Source organism: Seriola aureovittata, chromosome 3, assembly GCF_021018895.1.
Source record: "Seriola aureovittata isolate HTS-2021-v1 ecotype China chromosome 3, ASM2101889v1, whole genome shotgun sequence".
NCBI lineage: Eukaryota > Metazoa > Chordata > Actinopteri > Carangiformes > Carangidae > Seriola > Seriola aureovittata.
This window is the reverse complement of record NC_079366.1, coordinates 12,443,987-12,462,484: the sequence shown is the minus strand read 5'-3', so window position 1 is coordinate 12,462,484 and position 18,498 is coordinate 12,443,987. Positions and strand designations below refer to the sequence as shown.

Below are 18,498 nucleotides of genomic sequence, written 5' to 3'. Positions count from 1 at the left end.
GATTTCGAGAGGGAAGGAAGGGAGGAAGAGTGGAACGAAGGAAGGAAGGAAAGAAGGAAGGAAGGAATTTGAAGGGAGGAAAATCGTGGATATGTGGACAGGATATGAGTGGGTGGAGGGTGTGGTAACAGCATATGACATGTAGAATTCCACAGTACTATCCCATGTAGTACACACACACACACACACACACACACACACACACACACACACACGCAAGTGTGCACACTGACTCATACTCACACACACTAACACATTAAGTTTTAACATGTATCCTGAGGCACATGTTGATCTAGGAAAATCTCTGCTGACTCCTGAGCTTCACAGCAGGCAGGATGAGAAAACACATCTCTCTCTTTCTTTTTCTTTCATGCCTCTACTTTTTCAACAGTTTGACACCTTTTTTATTTATTTATTTTTTATTTATTTATTTTACCACTTGGCTAGTCAAATAAGAAAACAAACAAACAGAAAACGAATGTCTTGCATCACTGCAGTTTAGGTACATATCTTCAGCTTGCAGACTCCCTAAAAATGCAACACCACGACTGTGGAGACCTCTCTGAGCTACATTCCTCTCAAAAGCCTGTCATGTTCAAGCCTCGCATCTGCACAAGTGCGTCTTCCAGTGTGACAATCTCTAGAAATTCACTGCAAAGGGAAGACATCCTTCATTATCCTTGAAATGAAATGATTTCGCAAAAATGCTTGTTAGATTACAACCTCTAAATGGACAAATTCCTCAGCAGCAATTCACAGTGCCCTGACAAATATGCTAACAACTATTATGTACACTGATATTTCTGCCTCATTATATTCAGTTAATGGTTAAATTTGTGTGTGTAATGAGTGTGAATTGTCTCTTTTGTTTGTATTGTCCCTTTTGAGGATAATGAAGTGCGGTGAGTCAGTGATTGCCATCAGCTCTCACCTAGCATTTTAGGAGAGAAATGACCACAGACTATCTGCCTTGTGTTTGCTGTGTGTTCACAAGCTGACGAGATGAAATCTGCCAACAACTGGTGGCGTGTACGCTAAATTAGTGCCGAGTATTATAAAGCACTGAACTGGGATGCAAGGTGCTACATTTACAGGTGGAAACAAGGTGACATTTGTTACGGATCTGCACCGAGCGGCTATCATTCATGGGATGACAAGTGTCTTCTTCTCTCTGTCTAGCTTGTTTTTTCCTTCTTTTTTTCCATCCCTTTGTCTTTTTCTCACCCGCTCACTCTGCCAGCGACCGTCTGTCTGTTCCTCTCCCCTCTCGCTCTGTCGTGGCATCACGTTAGTGTTCCAATAACGAATCATGTGAAAAGTCTTTGAAAATTTGTTTTCTCTTTTGCCTCTTTTTATTTTTAACTATTTGTAATAAATTTAGCTTCATGTATTTTCAGCACTCACGTATTTTAAATTTTGCAAAAGTGATGCACACCTGCAGATATTTTTCCCCTTTCCCTCTCATTTCACACAAATCTATGTTTCCCCTCTCATTATATCACTGTCCCTCCCAGTCACTCCCTCCTCGTCCTTGTCCCTGCCCCTATCTGCATTTGCGTTTCCACTGATTCCCCCGCCTCTCCTGCACCCCACCCCCACCCCTCCCCCCATCTCCTTCTCATTGTTTACCTCAGTCAGTTTCTCCTCTCATCCAACTCTGCCTCCCCCCACTCTCTACTCATCCCAGTCTTTATTCCTGTCGCTTGGCTGCGCTCATGCATGCTGACATATCACCCTGATTGTGCCAGCAGTGCTCATCCACACTGTAAAAGTCAGAATGTGCTAAGAGAAGAAAAGGAGGGAGGGAGGGAGAGAGAGAGAGAGAGAAGAGAGAGAGAGAGAGGAGAGAGAGAGAGAGAGAGAGAGAGAGAGAGAGAGAGAGAAGAGAGAGAGAGAGAGAGAGAGAGAGAGAGAGAGAGAGAGAGGAGAGAGAGAGAGAGAGAGAAGAGAGAGAGAGAGAGAGAGAGAAGAGAGAGAGAGAGAGAGAGAGAGAGAGAGAGAGAGAGAGAGAGAGAGAGAGAGAGAGAGAGCTATATATATATATCTATATATATATCTATATCTATATATATATCTATATATATCTATATATATCTATATATATATATATATATATATCTATATATATATATATCTGCCGAGAGAGATTTCACAATTCAGTTGGGCGGCGAGGCTCCAAAATGATTGGAAAGCATGTAGTGACTGGTAATGTGATAAATAATAAAAACAGAATCTGTGTTTGCCAGAATGTTTATGTAATATACTTGGGTCTTATCAGCCGGAATCAGAAAATGAGGCTACAACAGAGATGAGAACGACACCCAGTAGAGTCATGTTATTACTTAAACTAATTTCAATTGTCAGCTGCTGAGAGGCTGCTCCTGCCTGCTGGGGAATTAATTTACGACTCAGGAAATAATGAAGTTTGAGAAGGGAGTGAGTGCTCATTTCACAGAAGTGAGTGCTCAAACTCAAAAAAAGATGATGGCTGAACCCTTCAACTCTCCAACTGATCAGACATGAGGAAGAACTGAGGACAGGCAGTTTACTGAGAGCTCGATACAAGAGCTCTGTGTAATGAAATCCTCAGAATACAGACCTTCATTTCAGTCAGAGACACGTTTGACTAGAAACTGAGATAAATTTCACTTTCACAAATTTAGCCCAAAATGTGTCAAAATAAAGGGTTTGGCAACATCTTGCACTGGACAGCAACAATTTTTTTTTTCTCAAAATGTCTCAGACATCAGAAGCTTGTTGTATATCTTAACTTAAAGATAAATCTCTTAAATGAAGCCCATGTCCTCTAACCTCACTCTAAATGCACACATACAGATTTCCCCTTGGATCTCCAGTACATGGCAGGCACTGTGGTGAGAGAGCTCTATTCAGAGATGCTCTCATGTCATAGATTAATAGACTACATGACTACAAATTGATTGATAAATAGATAGATAGGTTTGGATAGATGGATAGATAATGTGCAGTAATGTAAAAGTATATAGACTCACATTTGATTTATTGCAGTAGAAGGTTCCATTAAATCAACTACATCAGAGCTAATGAAGAGAGGCTAAGAAGGAAATAAGGAAGTTACACTCACTTTTTGTACAATCAACTGTCTGTCTTAACAACATGTGACACAGTAATTGCAATCAGTTGGCACAGTAACAAATTGAAGACATGGGCATAGAGCACCTCCTAGTGGTCGTGTAATTAACTACAATGTGTTGTTGTGGCTTTTCTGAGTGATGACGGAACATTCACTGACACTGTCAAGCACTAGTAATGGTATGAATAATTTCCCGTTTTTGAGTCCAGCAGTAAGGTAGATTTTCTGGCCTGATGTCTGATGATATAACCTGGAAAGCACATATTTCTGGAGAGCGTTTTATGTGGGGAGACTACTTTGACTGGCAGGCGGAGACAAACCGGTCTGTTTTGGTTTCAGATTTTCGACACCGAGCTGAAGGAGATGGAGAGGGAGGTGTGCTATATCGACATCGCCTACGATGAGATCCCTGAGCGCTACTATAAAGAGTCTGAGGTGAGCTTGTGTAGGTGTGTGTTTGTGTAGATGCTCGTGTCTATCGGGAGTTAACGCTATCAGAGAGGTGTAAGTAACTGTATTGTTGAATCAGTAAATGCAGTAGTAAAACGATGTGATCGAAGAAACTGTTTCTGTCCTGTTGGGATCTTTTTTTTTCTCTCTGTGTTTAAACTGTTTTATGTCTAATAATTATCCTGTGACATTATTAGTATTATGATTATCTGTTGAATTTGTTGTTGAAATCCAAACACTTGCTCTAATACAAACTTTGGGGACTTGAGAAATCTCAAGTCAATCCCACCCAGCATTCATCTGTTGCCTTTTCATACTTCAGAGTCTGTGAAGTGAGAGATCTAATAACTGTCTTCATAGCTGTTTGATAACAGATTGCCTCAGCTCTAATGAGCCTGGAAAGACATTCTCCAAGGACCAGAGGGGTTAATGCAGATGGTATTTAATACTGGCGTTCAGTCATGCATCTAATTTAAGGCTCTCCCTTAAGTATAACTCCACTGGGGTGCAGAAACAACGATGCCTGAAGGTTTGGGTTAATTATGGTAATATTAAACGTGTTCATGCTCCCGCATTGCAGGACTTGCGATATTTCAAGTCAGACAAGACGTCGCGGGGGATGCTTCAGGAGGGCTGGAGGGACACCCAGAATCCCATCATGTGCTCGTACAAACTGGTCACTGTCAAGTTTGAGGTGTGGGGCCTACAGACACGAGTGGAGCAGTTCATACACAAGGTGAGAGGTCGATCATGGGATGAATGCTGCCTCTCTCATTTTAGCCAGTAGTTGAACTTGCATCATGTATTTTAATGGTTACACCTATCCTGCTTGGCATGGCGAAGTTCATTTGTTTTCATCCAGTTATTCGAACAGTTCAGATCAAACTTAAAAAAATAAGGCTGGCGATATTCTATCATTTTCATATTCCAACAAATCCCATAAAAACTCCAAAATCAACAGTGCATTAGTGCATCTCTCAAAACTTTCTGTCTTCCCTACCCTGTGTCTGACACTCAGCACCAAGCCCATTCATTCTTACTGAAGACATGAATATTTTAGAAAGGAGTGTTATATTGTCTGTGCTACTGTAAATGTCTCAATGAATACCACTTCTTTCACATCTGGTTTAATGGGAAAATACAATCTAGTTTGGATTCTTATTTAAAATCTCAATGACTTGAGAGGAAGATAATATGATCACACTCAAAGATAAAAGGCGGTTGTGTGACTATTTACTGATCATTTTTGTGTTGTAGGTGGTTCGTGATGTGCTGCTGCTGGGACACAGACAGGCGTTTGCCTGGGTGGATGAGTGGATCGGTAAGTCATGCTGCCTATAAACTACGTACTTCACAGCCGTTGGCACATTTCAATTTTTCAGTCATCAACTGTTAAATCACTCTCAGTTATGTTAAGTTAAAGTATGGAAAATCAATCATTTTATGAATCCATTAAAGGTTCTTCTAAAATAGAGCAGTTTTTTTTTATTATCGCTGTACAGTGTGAATGATTCCTTACGTGAACCTTAAATGTGCTGTGTAACTGTTTATTCCTTAAAATGTTAGCTCTTGATTGTATAAACCACTGTTGTGTGATTACCATTTATTTACCAGTTAGTGTGCATGAAAAATCACTTCATCTGCATCTAACCCCTGTCACTGCCAGCTCATTCTCCTGTAGCATGGATCCTCCTCTGGGTGTCAGCACTAACCCACTAATAACAAACACTGTACTCCAGTATCCAGGCATGGTCAGTGTTTGTTTCAAATGAAACCTGCACGATGAAAATAACTCTCAAAACCGTAACCTTTCATGTTTCATGATAGAGAAATTCATTCAAGGAAAAAATTGGAAATTTACATCAGCAGTGAATGATCCTCTTCCTGACACATGAAAGCTGCCTCTGTCTGTCTCTCTGAGAGTCTTGTTGCACAAGAGGCAGCCCTGTTTGCATCCACAAGTGGCTGCAACACATTCACTCACTCTCAACTGCTGAGCTTTTCCCATAGCTGTAAGGCATACAGATAATAAACCCATTATCTTTGTCATGAAACAATTCCTCTTCTCTCCTTTCTATAACTGCTAATCCTTACACCACAACTCCCTACAAAATGGATATTTTTTGAAGTACTTCCTAAATCTTCTCACATGTGAAAGATTTTGCCCATGGAGTAATTGAGCCCTTGTGGGTATTGCTGTCTTGTGCTTACAATAATCCAACCTCTTCAGTGGGTGTGGATTGTTCGTGCTTTTTCTTACTCTTGAAAGGTCCATGACCCCACCCTTCCTTTCTTCTTTCCTGGTGTGGCTCGGATATGTCTGGCTGTATCCTGAAAACTCTCTGGGTCATGGGAAGCTAGCACTTTAACCTGTGAAGCTTTAACTGGAAAAAAAAAAAAAAAGCTCTAATCATCCGTTAAAAACTCTATATTCACGCACGGAATGCACCTTTGCCATCTAATCCTCTCCTCCCCCACCCTCTTAACTGGAGCGCCATTGTAGAGGAGTTACCAACCTTTCGACCCTCGTTCCACCCCTCCCCCCTTCTTCCAGATATGACTTTGGATGACGTGCGGGATTACGAGAGACAAATGCATGAGAAAACCAACATTAAAGTTTGCCTTGAGCAGCAAGAACATTCCACAACAAACCCATCTTCATTGGATGACATAGAGATCCATGACAAAGCCAGAGTATGTCTTTTTCATTGTTTCTTCACTCCATTGTCCCTCCTCTGTCTCATTTTTGAACCGTTAGTGACTTCTGAGGCTGTCACAGTTGCACATCTGTCCACATATATCCACTCATTCTGTCCCGCATTTAGTCAAGCTATGCATATGTGAAATATGTTAGGAACAAGTTTAGTCAAACAGGATCTGAAAGGTTATCTAGGAAATAAGGGTATCGTGATATACCTGTATTGACAATACCAACCAATACCAATTACATATATCTTAATATAATTTAAGATAATATCATTATCATGAATTCTTTTGGCCACAATAATCGTGTAGTGAAAATCGGATATTGTGACAGCCCTACTAGGAAAGATTTGGCTACACTTATGAACACTAGAAACATCTTGGTTATTAAAATAACACCACCTCAACTTCTTGGTTTTTGAACCTGTGTTCTTTTCAGCATTGTTTTAACAATGCCTGTGGCTGCAGTAATGACAGGTTATTGAAATCTCTAGTCCTTTCAATTGTCTAAAAAGGATAAAAAAAAAATACAAGCCACTTTCCTAATTCTTCATCTCACTGGTCTTAAACAATCTCTTTCCTACGTAGACATGACAATGGATGAGGTGAGAGAGTTTGAGCGCACCATCCAGGAGGCCACCAACCAGAAGATCGGGATGTTTCCCCCGTCCATCTCCATCAGCGAGACGCCCCTGTCCTCCTGTGCCCTCACCGGCCCTGCCAGCGCCCCCTCCACTCCCATGTGCACTGATGCGCCTGAGTCCCTCTCTGTCCCCAAGGACCGACCCCGTAAAAAGTCTGCTCCGGAAACCCTGACCCTTCCTGACCCTGTACCAAGTGGCGCCCCTCAGGGCTCTACCCTGAGCCCTGTATCCGTTTCAAACCACCTCCAGTCATCTACACCGCCCTCATCCAACTCTGATCTTGCTGAAATGGATGAACAGTAGAGGGACCTTGGGATGTCAGACCCCTTGCTTAACTTATCCCCCAAACCCCATTGTCTTAGTAGCCCAATGAGACTAGCCTAACCTCCAAACACCAGTGCCCAGACGTTCAAGTTCTCTAGCCATATCCAATGATTTTCCATAATCCTGGACACACAGCAGTCGCTCTGATGTCTTCATCATTGTCATTGATACCATCCAGGCAGCTGTAGGCTCAGCCACTCTGACGTGGCTGACTTCCTCTCGCTGTGAGTCAAGCCAGCTACATGACTTATCTATTACAACAACCACCGGTGATGTCTAATCAAAACAAAGAGCATCCATAATTATTTTGGTTGAGCGGCAGTTCCTTATGTTATATGAATAAATTATTCTCATTGTTTCCTTAGTTATGTTTTCTTCAATCAGATGAGCTGATTGCTTTCAAGCTATTGAACCATGAAGTAGTTGCCTTAGCACCACAGATTCAGTGGTGTTTATTAGTTTTGACAATGTGTGCAAATGAATGACGAATATAATCCCTTTTCAGTCTGTAAAATGGCTGTTATGTATTAAATTAGAAATGAAATCAATGACACACAAGTGGAGTAGCACAGTAGACCTAATATGTTAGACTAACACACACAAGAAAGACAGCCAAGTGGCCTCTTGAAACTACCGCCTAGCAACTGTGTCCTGAGCCATCCAGACTGGCCTGTGGATCAGATTGCATCCATCCTTTTCCATCCCAAACTCTAATTATACAACAGATGCAAGATCAGTACAATCATAGAGAGTTTACACCTCAGGTCTCCCCGACTCTACCTGGCTCACACTCCAAAGGCAGGGATATTACTGAACCTTTCTCTCCCTGCTTATTGCCAAACAGCCACATTTTATACCTCCACAGATATTATAATACAGCAACTATTGTATGTATTATACCAGTCTACTTAACCCTTATAATGTTTACACATCAGAAACCTTGGAGCATTTGCATATTAGCGGTAACATTTTAGGTTAAGCTGTTGTTATATCTGCACTTGCAGTTCTAGCATGACAGTTAAATGATTCTAAAAGTAAATTTGTTTAAGTTTATTACTGCATACATGTTACTCAAGTTGACTGAGAGGTCAGTACAACAACAACAACAAAAAAACCTTAAGTGAAATGTTGCCTGAAATAATGCTTGACATCTCATTTGACATAAATCTGATCCAATTTGATCAAATCAGCTAATCATTTGAATGTCATATGTAGGAACAAGGCCATTTTGGAGAGTTTTTAAGCAGAGACTGATCTTTGTGCACAGTGGAGGTGATGAAAACCCAAAGCATGATTTGAGGAGAAGGGCACGTGCATCAAGCTGACTTGAGTATGTGCTTTATTAGCTGCATAGCATTTGCAGAAATGCTGATACTTTTGCTTTGCCATTGCTGGCTGGTAATGGTGAGCCAGTGCTTTGAGAGCATAAAATGATTTCCAAATGGGAACATCCTTTGCAGTGACCCATATTTTGTGCTGGGCTTGTACTGCTAATTTCCATCTAAAACCCTAAAGGAGAAACAAATATATGAAGACAGAAAGTTATTCTATGATGGAAAACCCTCTTTTTCCATTCAATGATATTATTCAAAGAAAGGGTTTTTATATGCTGCATGGAATGATCACAACATATATACATATTATGTGAAGTATATATATGTATATACTATAAATGGCTGGATTGGTACAGTACATTTGGTGATGCAACCGTTTGAAAAAAAAGTAAATGCTAACTTTGGAAGCGGTGTACTAATTTTGTATAATAGAAAAAGCAGATTATGAGTGAAACATAAGCATGCCCAGAGAATATACTGCAGGCCTACAAACTCTTTCAACTCAGTGCCTCTGCATGCAACAATTGTATTGTCACCTACATGTGTGTAAACCAAAATCTCTTACAATTCAGCTAGAGAAACACAAAATTTCATTGCATTTCTTTGCCTGTTTTCTATATCAAATGTGACATTTTAACCTAGAATAAAAATGGGCCGCAGCCCCACACACAGCAGCTGCACTACAACATAATCAGATCAAATCAATCATATCAAACTACATCATCAGACTTTCAAATAACAGGGCTAACTTGTTATTATTTTTTTAGGAAAATATTTTTGTTCCCCTACTCATGCTAATTACTTCTAACTTTACAGCGCAAAGGCATTTTGCACTTTCCAGTCTTTGAGACCTTATTTGACAATGAAGGAATGTGTTACATTACAGTCTTGCTGGGTTTGTTGGACCAAAGTCCTATAATACAGCATAATGACTTCAAAGACAGCAGGTCAAGGAGAGAGAGAGAGTCCTCAGTGGTCTTGCCATAAAATATTGTTAATATTATGTACAGTTTCTCACTTGCTTTTGTTAAAAACACAAAACAAACTGTAGCTATTTATCTGTAACTGTAGCTTTTGTCTTTGCCTTTTGAGGATACACATGTTATATACCAGTCACTGGCCCTCTGTATTGATCTATTATGTATAGATTATACATATTTACAACTCTGGTATTGACCATCTCTCTTGTCAGGAACACAGAGATCCAGGGATATGTTTGATCTGCCATGGGCTATTAAAAATAATGCAAAATATCCAATTGTGTAACATAAAGCTCTGCTCTGTTTAAAAGAGTAACATATTAGGTATTGTAAATACTGTTGTTAATGACTGATAGAGTAGGTTTCTTACATTGAATCTGTTGCATTGCTGATGTTGCTGAACATGAATGTGGTCAAAGATCTGAAATAGACAGAGAAGGATATTATTTAGTGTTTGTGTGATAATGACACCATCACAGACATGATTTAAAAGTTTGTTTTAATCTAGGGAGTAATATGTGTCTGTATCTATGAAGTCATTGTCATCTATTGAGGATACTGCATTCAGTTAAGTTTACTCTTCGCAATCGAGTATCAAGACTCCTCATTGTAGTGGTGTACTTCTGACTATCCAGTTGCTTTTGGTGACCCTGCAGGGCAAAAATATTTGTACAAGTTGTAAAACAAAATGAAGCTTTTCTTGGGTGGCTACTTTGACGTTTATTGCCATATTAATTCAGAGGTGATTGGCTTTTCTGTTGTTTCTTTGCTGTACTTTGATTTTGTGGTTGCTGTATTGTTTGAAGGAAAAATTTAAATGAGTATTTCTTTGGATAAAAGGACCAAGCTCTGCAAACCCTGCTCCCCTCTTCCTGATACAGTTTGCATTCGACCAGGCTGTTGTGCTGTCTCCTGATAACTGGGACCTGTCTCACCATTCAGGATCACTGAGTCGGCTGGAGAACTACACTGAGTACAACCAGGAACAGCACAGTGTTCTTCTGTCTGTGTCAGAGATCAGATGTGGTTCTAGCTTTTCCAGCTTTCTTCATTAATCCTGCTTTGTGAAACAGACTCCAGAGTTGCCGCTCTTGATCGGCTGCTGGAAGTCACTCTTAGTTCTTCCACTTTAACTATTATTGTATTTGTTATATTTTTACTGCCCTTTGAGGTTCATTTGGTTCTTTGTTGTAATTATTGTTTTACCTTTTTCTGAAATAGACAAATAAACTTTACTAGCTATTGCAACAGTGTTTTTATTCATTCTGTTCTCCATACATGTTTCGCATAATCCCTTATGTATGTTTTGTCGATGAAAACCATACCATGCTGCTTACCGCAGTATCTTGCTACTGTATGCTACTGACCTTTGCCCTCTTTACCACCAGCTGATGGTGATGTTCACTGAACATGGCGTCGCGGAATCCTCCCTAAACAGAAGTGGTATTAGCAGCAACAACTACTTAATGTATCAAAGGTAAAAGCAGCCATTAGGCAGCAGAATGGAAGCTGTTAGTGTAATATTATTTTATTGGATTTTTATTACTGATGTATTTCTGTGTAAGTAGCATTTTAATACTGCAGCTGGCCATGATGGAGCCAATTTGATTTACTTTGTACTGTTGGTTAGTTTAATCTTTAACAAGGAATCATATATTAAAACCTGACGATATGCTTTCTATGCAGAATTTGTGTCTGTACTAAGTACGGATAAAGTACTATGGCTGACAGATGAATGCTACAGAGTAAAAAGAACAATATTTTTCTCTTAAATGGAAATACACACATTTCCTCTGTTGCTGTCAGTGTTTATTTTTAATAATTTCCTTTTCCTAGAGTACCAGGTACTTTCCCTCGTTGGTTGATAGACATCCTTGCAAAGTTATGAAACTGCAAACTTAAATTCAAGTAGTCAGGGCAAGTTTAAATAAACAAGGCACATAAGTTGCACACATGGAAAAATGATTTGTAGAGATGATGGTTTCTGATATGAATTGCATATGCAAGTTTCTTAAAGGTGTAATGTGTAAGATCTGGCCAGAATTTTAGTTTAAAATGTTAAAAAAATGAGCTAACACTATCAATAGTATGTGAAGGAACCGCATTGATGATGTCATCACCATGACCTCCATCTATTGTATTTCAGAGATATATCTACTGAAATGACTGCTAACCAACTAGCTGTGTTCCGGGCCATGTTGTAATACCACTTTATGACACAAGATGCTGTGTTAGTCTAGTCTGCCCTCAGCCCACGAAGAAGAAGAACTTCCTCCAGAACTTGAAATTACGCTACAGCCCCCAGCTAAAACAAAAAAAGGGGCCGACTAGCATCACAAGTTTTTTCAACATTTTTGTACATAGTTTTTTTCATAGTTTTATTTTTTGAATATGTGTATCTATGTATATTTATCTTTTTGACTGATTACAGGCACTTTTGCATTAGCTTACTACCTTAATTATGTCTGCCAGAAGAAATGAAGAGAGGCTCATGATGATGGTGTCATTCAATAAAATAAAACATCTAATTAAGTACAAGGAATGATAAGTAATTAAACACGCCTGATGAAAAAGGAACAAAAAAAAGATCAGGACACTTGATTCATGCTTTTACCATTGTCACATTTACAGTGTAATTTCCATTTACTTCCACAGGAGCGAAACTTCATCACTGATCCAGAGACAGTGTGATGTGCTCAAAATGTGCCCTCCAGTGGATGTTGTGTTAACCGCAGCTGTAGTCACAGATGGGAGTTGTAGTCACAGAGGAATTTGTAGTCATACAGGAGTGGTAGCTTCTCTAGCCTGTCCCTCACATGTTTCCACACTTCCTACTCTGGTCACAACAACCAGCACTACATTCCGTGAACAGCAGGAGGCGCTGTAGGTACACACTGTGATGTTCTTGCCCTCTGCTCCAGCCACTTTGCTAGTGTTGAGCTTTTTGATTATACACTGCTTGTGTTTTCTTGGTCCTAGTCATGATCATGATCATACCACAACAGTTGGAAGGAAGACTGACTAGCCTACTGTATTTTGATATTTTTTTTATTTTACTCCGGGGAACACACGTGCTTCAGCGACACCAGCCGCTGAACTGCTGCAGAGAAGCACGGGTGTGTATCCACTGCCAGCACCAGCTCTGTCTCTCTACATAGAGTCATTTTTGTATCATATTCAGATTCAGATCTAGACAGAGGCAACTATAGTGAGAGGTGTTAGTTTTTTGCGATATGTCAATATGACATCAGCAGGTCTTTTCAGCAGGCGGTGTGTTCGCTCTCACCTGTTATCGTGCACAGAGATGAAAACCGAGACGTCCCGCTGCCGCGAAACACATGCAACGCATCCAGTGGGTTCCCAGTCCATCTTACTGCACTACACTGAAACAGCTCAGCACTAAGCATCATTTTAAGTCTCATCTGCATACACATATTTGTCAATCTTGGCCATCTCTGATATCCTTAAACTTTTGATTGATGTTGTGATCAAAGAATCATTTTTTTTGAGGATGACAGTGAAACACAGCAAGATGTTTGACAAGTTCAAAAGTTTTTTGAAAAGAAATTTATTTGAAACAATTTGTGCATAGAACAGACGTTTGGTGACTGCCATAGAAAATAAGAGTATTTGGTTGAAATCACAGAGACACTATAAACTTAAACATTACATACAGTACACACAACAATCAAACTGTTATCAGACTATTTACAGGTTTCATGCACATTTAATAGTCACATTTTCTGTCACACATCCTTCTCATCCTTTTCCCTTGCCTCACAAACCCAGTAATTTTTATATGAACAAGGTAAGTCATTCCAATTAAATAAAGTTTCATCGTCAACATATCGGATTTCTACACAATCCTCGTTTCCAGCGTTGTCAGGCTGTAAATGTGGCCAATAACTGCGGGGAGATCATAGAGCAAAAATCACTTTTCTTCACAATTTCTTCTCTATTTTATTACACGAAGTGTGAACTGTGGTTCTGCTGGCTGTGCTTAAATGATACAGCTGGAGTTATCATATTTATATCATTATATGGGATTGAGAATTTAAGTATGATGATTAAGTGTAAGTATTACTGTTAATTTATCTTGTGAGTCAATATGAATAATTTTGCAGGAATACCAGTCAAACATTTCTATGGTTTGAAATGGAAGTAATGGATAGATTGAGATACTGTACAGACAATCATGTTCCCCTGAGGGTGAATTATGATCACTTTGATGATCGTTTTGTTTATGACTAAATACCTGACTTTGATGCAATTCTCACATCGGAAACATCATTCTCCTAACTCTTAATACAGCTCTCAAACTGTTCATCATGTCCCCACACACATTAACATTTCTCATTGTCTTTGTACAAGCTTCCTTTATACCCACACCCTCCTTTGAACACACACACACACACACACACACACACACGCATACACTCACACACCAAAAATATATATACATATACTGTGTGTGATGTGGTATGAATATGGTGTCACTTCTGACTTGTGACTACTGTTCTATAATTGATGCTAAATTATATATAAATTATATATAAGTTTGATTGCATATTTCTCCTTGTCTACTTTCCGATGCATGGTTCCATATTTATCATTTTGCTTTCCTCAGTTACAGCAGTTATATTCTGTGAATTTACGGATACTATTTTTTCAACTGCTTTCACACATTTTTCTGAACTAGATCTTATTTTTCAACACTCTACACACAAATCCATAAATTGCTCAAAAATGAAAAGTGCCACAAATCTGCTGCAAAATGAAACACTGCAATGAAAATATCATACAGTAAAAACATGTATAATTCAAGTATTTGCATCAAATGCCAAACACGTTTTCATTATAATAATTTTTTGGATACACCATGTTCTAAATCTAAAGCTCTTCTTCTCTTCTTGTATATACATTTCCATACAGTGTTCTAAAGTGACAGGAAAGTGATCTGCTGAGAGGTTGATATGTACATAATACAATAAACACCAATGAAATGTTGAAACAGAATATAGTTATATAGTATTTTTGCAGTTCTCTTTTTCTCAAGTCAGTCAGGTTTTTATCAAAATCTAAGTTTAAGTCTTGAAGCTCTGGTGAAAAGGTTCAATTCACTCGTGACAATGTTGAAGTGACTGACTGACTTTGCACGTTTCGACACATGTGAACAAGGTTTTGATTGTTTTAGAAGCTTTTGCACAGGTGATTCAGTGTTAGGACAAATGCATGAAGTGTTTTGAGAACTGCATTAAGAGTGTTGAGACTGATGTTTCTGATGAGTGAATTGCGTCGAAGCGATTGAGAAAAACTGTAAAATGAAAAACCTTTCGGAAATTAAGATGCTGATGGTGGTTAATTGCTAGTAACTTAACAAATATGTGATAAAGCAGCAGACACAAATGCTGGGTGATGGAGAAAACAAAGAAAGCTCAGTAACTATTGAGATATGAGGCTTAACAGTAAAGATAAATGTGGGCTCACTATTTGGCAAGCAACAGGTCACTGTTGCCCTTTTTATATAATGTGTTATAACAGCTTATAAATGATTATTAAAATGTTAACAACCTAATTAATAAACTAGTTATAAACCATTCATACATCCTTTATGAGGGTAGTCTTGCTGTAAAGTGGTACCCACTCACACTAACACAACTTTTGTTTTTGTTTTTACCTTGTAGCCAGAGTTGTCCCAGCCACCCATTTCCAGACATTCTCCTCATGTTGGTCAGTCAGCCCAATCCAAACAGTTTTCTTCAATTTGAGCAAAAATCGCTATTTGGAAGAAAAATTATGAGCCATGACACATGATAGTTAAGCATGCTTTCCTCACGACATGTGTTACTGACACTGCACTAACAGAAAACGAAAACACAGGCATGAGTACCAAGGATGTTCACTCAGTAACAATATTCATAAATGAATGATACATTTTTTTGATTTCAAATCAAAATTATACAAAGTGTTTTTCTCTCACCTGTTCCTCTTCACTGTTAATGATCACCAGGTCAGCTCCTTCCCTCAGACACTCATTTCTGCTCTCATTCCAGGTCTTCTGCTCAGTAGATATGTAGTAATAGCTGCTGCCAAACCTTCTCCAACACTTATAACAACCTTCGTCTGTAATAAATTTCATACAGCCCATTAGATTTTTATATAGTTTGCATATGAGCTAAAATATGGGCCAACGACGAAGCCAGAGGGGAAATCAGTGGGTCCCAAAAAAATTATAATTTGTCCTGGGAGGACTAGTGAACTGCATAAATAATAGGCTCCGAGCTACTTTGTATGTTGGTCATGGTGAAACTTTGACCTGACAATGGTGCTAGATAAAGGACCAGAGGGTCATCCACTGAGGACCATGAATATTAAATATTATGGCAGTCATTGCTGAGGAACGTTTCCCATGTAAAACTGATATATTAATAATGATATACTAATTAATGAGCACATTGTGTAAGTACTAAATTAAACTCAGGGGAGAAAACAGTAGCAATGTGCAAGCAGCAGAGAAATCTGAAATCGTTCCAGGGTTTACTGAACCTACAAAAAGTAGTTTTGAGTGATTTAGACATGACAGCAAGAATGAAGAAATAAATTATTACCTCGAATCTTTCTCTGAAAATCTTTTCTCTCTTTATTCATGTCTTCCAACCTTTTTTGGAGTTGGTTTTGTCCTTCAGCCAGATTGTTGAAACTGGTCTGTAACTGGTCTAATTCTTTTGTCAGGTTGTTTAACTGGACCATCTTCTTGTTCCGCTCAAAGGTCCCTTGGGTGACTGTGTTTGGCACATAAACAACAAACAAACACTTTTAACTAGTGTCACTTGCTAAGTGCTTTATTTTTTTAACTAACTACTCACACAAGTAAACCAGAGTTATGAGTCCGGCCACGAGGAGAAGACACAGCAGACCCAGAAACGCTGCAGCAGCTCTGCAGGAACTCCTCGTTACATATTCAGCATCTGAGAATAGAAGTCAGTGTAGTATAGTCTGTTCTGTTTTGTGCGCCTGTGTGTAAAGAGTATCGTAAACCTGTGTACCTGTCTACGTGTGTTTATTACCTGAATGTACACGTCCAGTTCTGTTTAGCTCCAGATTGCAGATTTCATTTTCATTCACATAAATACTTTCTGAAGCTTGACCCATCCTTTCCCTCTCGAGGCGATTACCTGATGGTTCCTCTACATTCACTTGAGAGCGGGCTTCTGAAATTCTAAGTTATCTGTCTGAACTGTGAAGTAAAATGAAGTCACACCTATTTACCAGCATATACTGTTCACATGTTATTTTCAACAGGAAACTGAGGGCAGGTCAGACAGGCAGACACATACCACAGTTGGTGGTATGTGCAGGAACTGAGCATCTGTTTTTTTAAAATGAAAATGTATGACCACATCCAGTTTCTGTAGTACCACCACTACACATATGATTATTATTTGCATTTCTGAATTATTGTTTTAAAAAAAAGAACAAATTGGTGAAGACTGGCCTGGCCTCATTTTTTAAAAAATCTTTCAGCCTAAATCTAGCAAAATAAATGTTTATTTTCTTATATGCCCAGTTCCATTGCCGGTATCTGGCTCATATACAGCATGATTGTCAGACGCTACTTCCACATCTTGACTAATTCTTTTTTTTTTATAATTATTTTATGGGCTATGCCTTTATAGCATTTGTGCCCACAGAAAATCTTGCATCCGGAATCTGCCCACATGTGGAAGTATATGGGCTGGACACTGGGCCAGAAATTTCATTTTGCTCTCTGGGAAGCCGGTCATTGTAACAGACCACAGCTCAACCCTCAGCTGGTTATAAATGCTGGTCTGAGGTCAGTACAACACAGCTCAGAGCTGACCATCAAGTCTGTTTGCTGTTTTGTGTGAGGTTAACAGCTACATGCAGTATGTCACATATCATCCAGCTGCTACTGGTGTGCGTCTCTGCTGAGGTATTAAAAAATGAGGTCAATCAAAAATAAACACGATAGAGAGAAAACGGTGTGCATTGAAAATAGAAAGAATACCAAGACATAGTATCTGCATTTCATGTAGACACAGCTGAGAAAAAATCTTTCATTACTGCATTAATAGACAGTTCATGACACACACATTAAATATTACCCATTTTTATGAGTTATGTATTAATGATTGCACTGTTTCACACACACATGCCCTACTGTGTTGCAAATAAGTGTTTCTGTTGTTTACCTACATCCTCATCTCGAGTATGGAGGAGACAAGGGGAATATTTCTAAGTGGGTAAACAGGTGAAACTGACTTGACGGAGATCAGTTTGAGAGAGGGTACTGTGGGCATGCCGGAAAAAAGACATTGTGAGATTTTCTAAGCACTATTTTCTAAGTATTTTTCCAAGCAACTATTAGGCAAACTTTTAATGTTACACTTATCTAGCTAGCTTAGTTTCACTTTTATTTCTTCATCTTTTGTCTGATGCTTCAATAAATGCAATGACAATGAATAATTATCTAAAGAGGAGATTCATTTTCAGCAACCCCCACCACATTACAGACAATCAGACTGAAATGACGTTTCCCATGTCATCTAGTTTACATGACAGGAGTTTTCATGGATACTTGGAGGATGTTTCACTTTACTATACTGAGGGATTGTATTTAAATACAGTGAAATACAGAGGATTATACAATACAGGATTTAAATATACTAGTAGCTTAATCAGTGTCGGAGGGAAACTTCATTGTAGTGGTAGGGATGCTCTGGTTTATAACAGATTTTATTGGCCTTTAACAGTTCAAATGAACTGTTGTGCTGTACAATATAGACAGTCCTTTGGTGTGTATCCAAAGTTAAGATGGAACTGTATTTATACCTATTGCATGTATTGTATTTATGTCTTTCAGTCACTTGGACACGTGCAGCCTTAGGATGCTGCCCAAGAAGACGGACAACCTCAAAGTAAAATGCTTC

General features: G+C 39.0%; 2 protein-coding genes across 2 annotated transcripts in view; one reads left to right on the top strand and one right to left on the bottom strand.

The window, feature by feature from the left end:
- The window catches only part of LOC130166185 (cytoplasmic phosphatidylinositol transfer protein 1-like), a 74,033-nt gene extending 63,238 nt beyond the window's left edge, over positions 1-10,795 (top strand). The window contains exons 6-9 of the mRNA XM_056371591.1: positions 3,452-3,547; positions 4,143-4,298; positions 4,820-4,883; positions 6,854-10,795. Of these exons, the coding sequence (XP_056227566.1) occupies positions 3,452-3,547; positions 4,143-4,298; positions 4,820-4,883; positions 6,854-7,212 (675 nt within the window). The 3' untranslated portion in view covers positions 7,213-10,795. The remainder of the gene's footprint in view (positions 1-3,451; positions 3,548-4,142; positions 4,299-4,819; positions 4,884-6,853) is intronic.
- A 1,805-nt stretch (positions 10,796-12,600) lies between these two features.
- Positions 12,601-16,441, bottom strand: LOC130167101 (CD209 antigen-like protein D). The gene is made up of 4 exons (XM_056373083.1): positions 16,156-16,441; positions 15,528-15,670; positions 15,225-15,325; positions 12,601-12,697 (listed from the first exon to the last, which is right to left on the bottom strand). Exons 1-4 carry the CDS (start codon positions 16,295-16,297, stop codon positions 12,601-12,603), a joined length of 483 nt encoding a protein of 160 aa, XP_056229058.1. The 5' UTR covers positions 16,298-16,441.
- Positions 16,442-18,498: the final 2,057 nt, after the last annotated feature.

Bases quoted from the DNA above. Each gene is read 5' to 3' on its own strand.
- LOC130167101 (XM_056373083.1), bottom strand. From the start codon at position 16,297: ATGGTCCAGTTAAACAACCTGACAAAAGAATTAGACCAGTTACAGACC. The intron at 15,671-16,155 runs GTAATAATTTAT...AATTTATTACAG, and splicing joins TTTTCAGAGAAAGATTCGAG to ACGAAGGTTGTTATAAGTGT. The intron at 15,326-15,527 runs GTGAGAGAAAAA...TCTTCCAAATAG, and splicing joins TTAACAGTGAAGAGGAACAG to CGATTTTTGCTCAAATTGAA.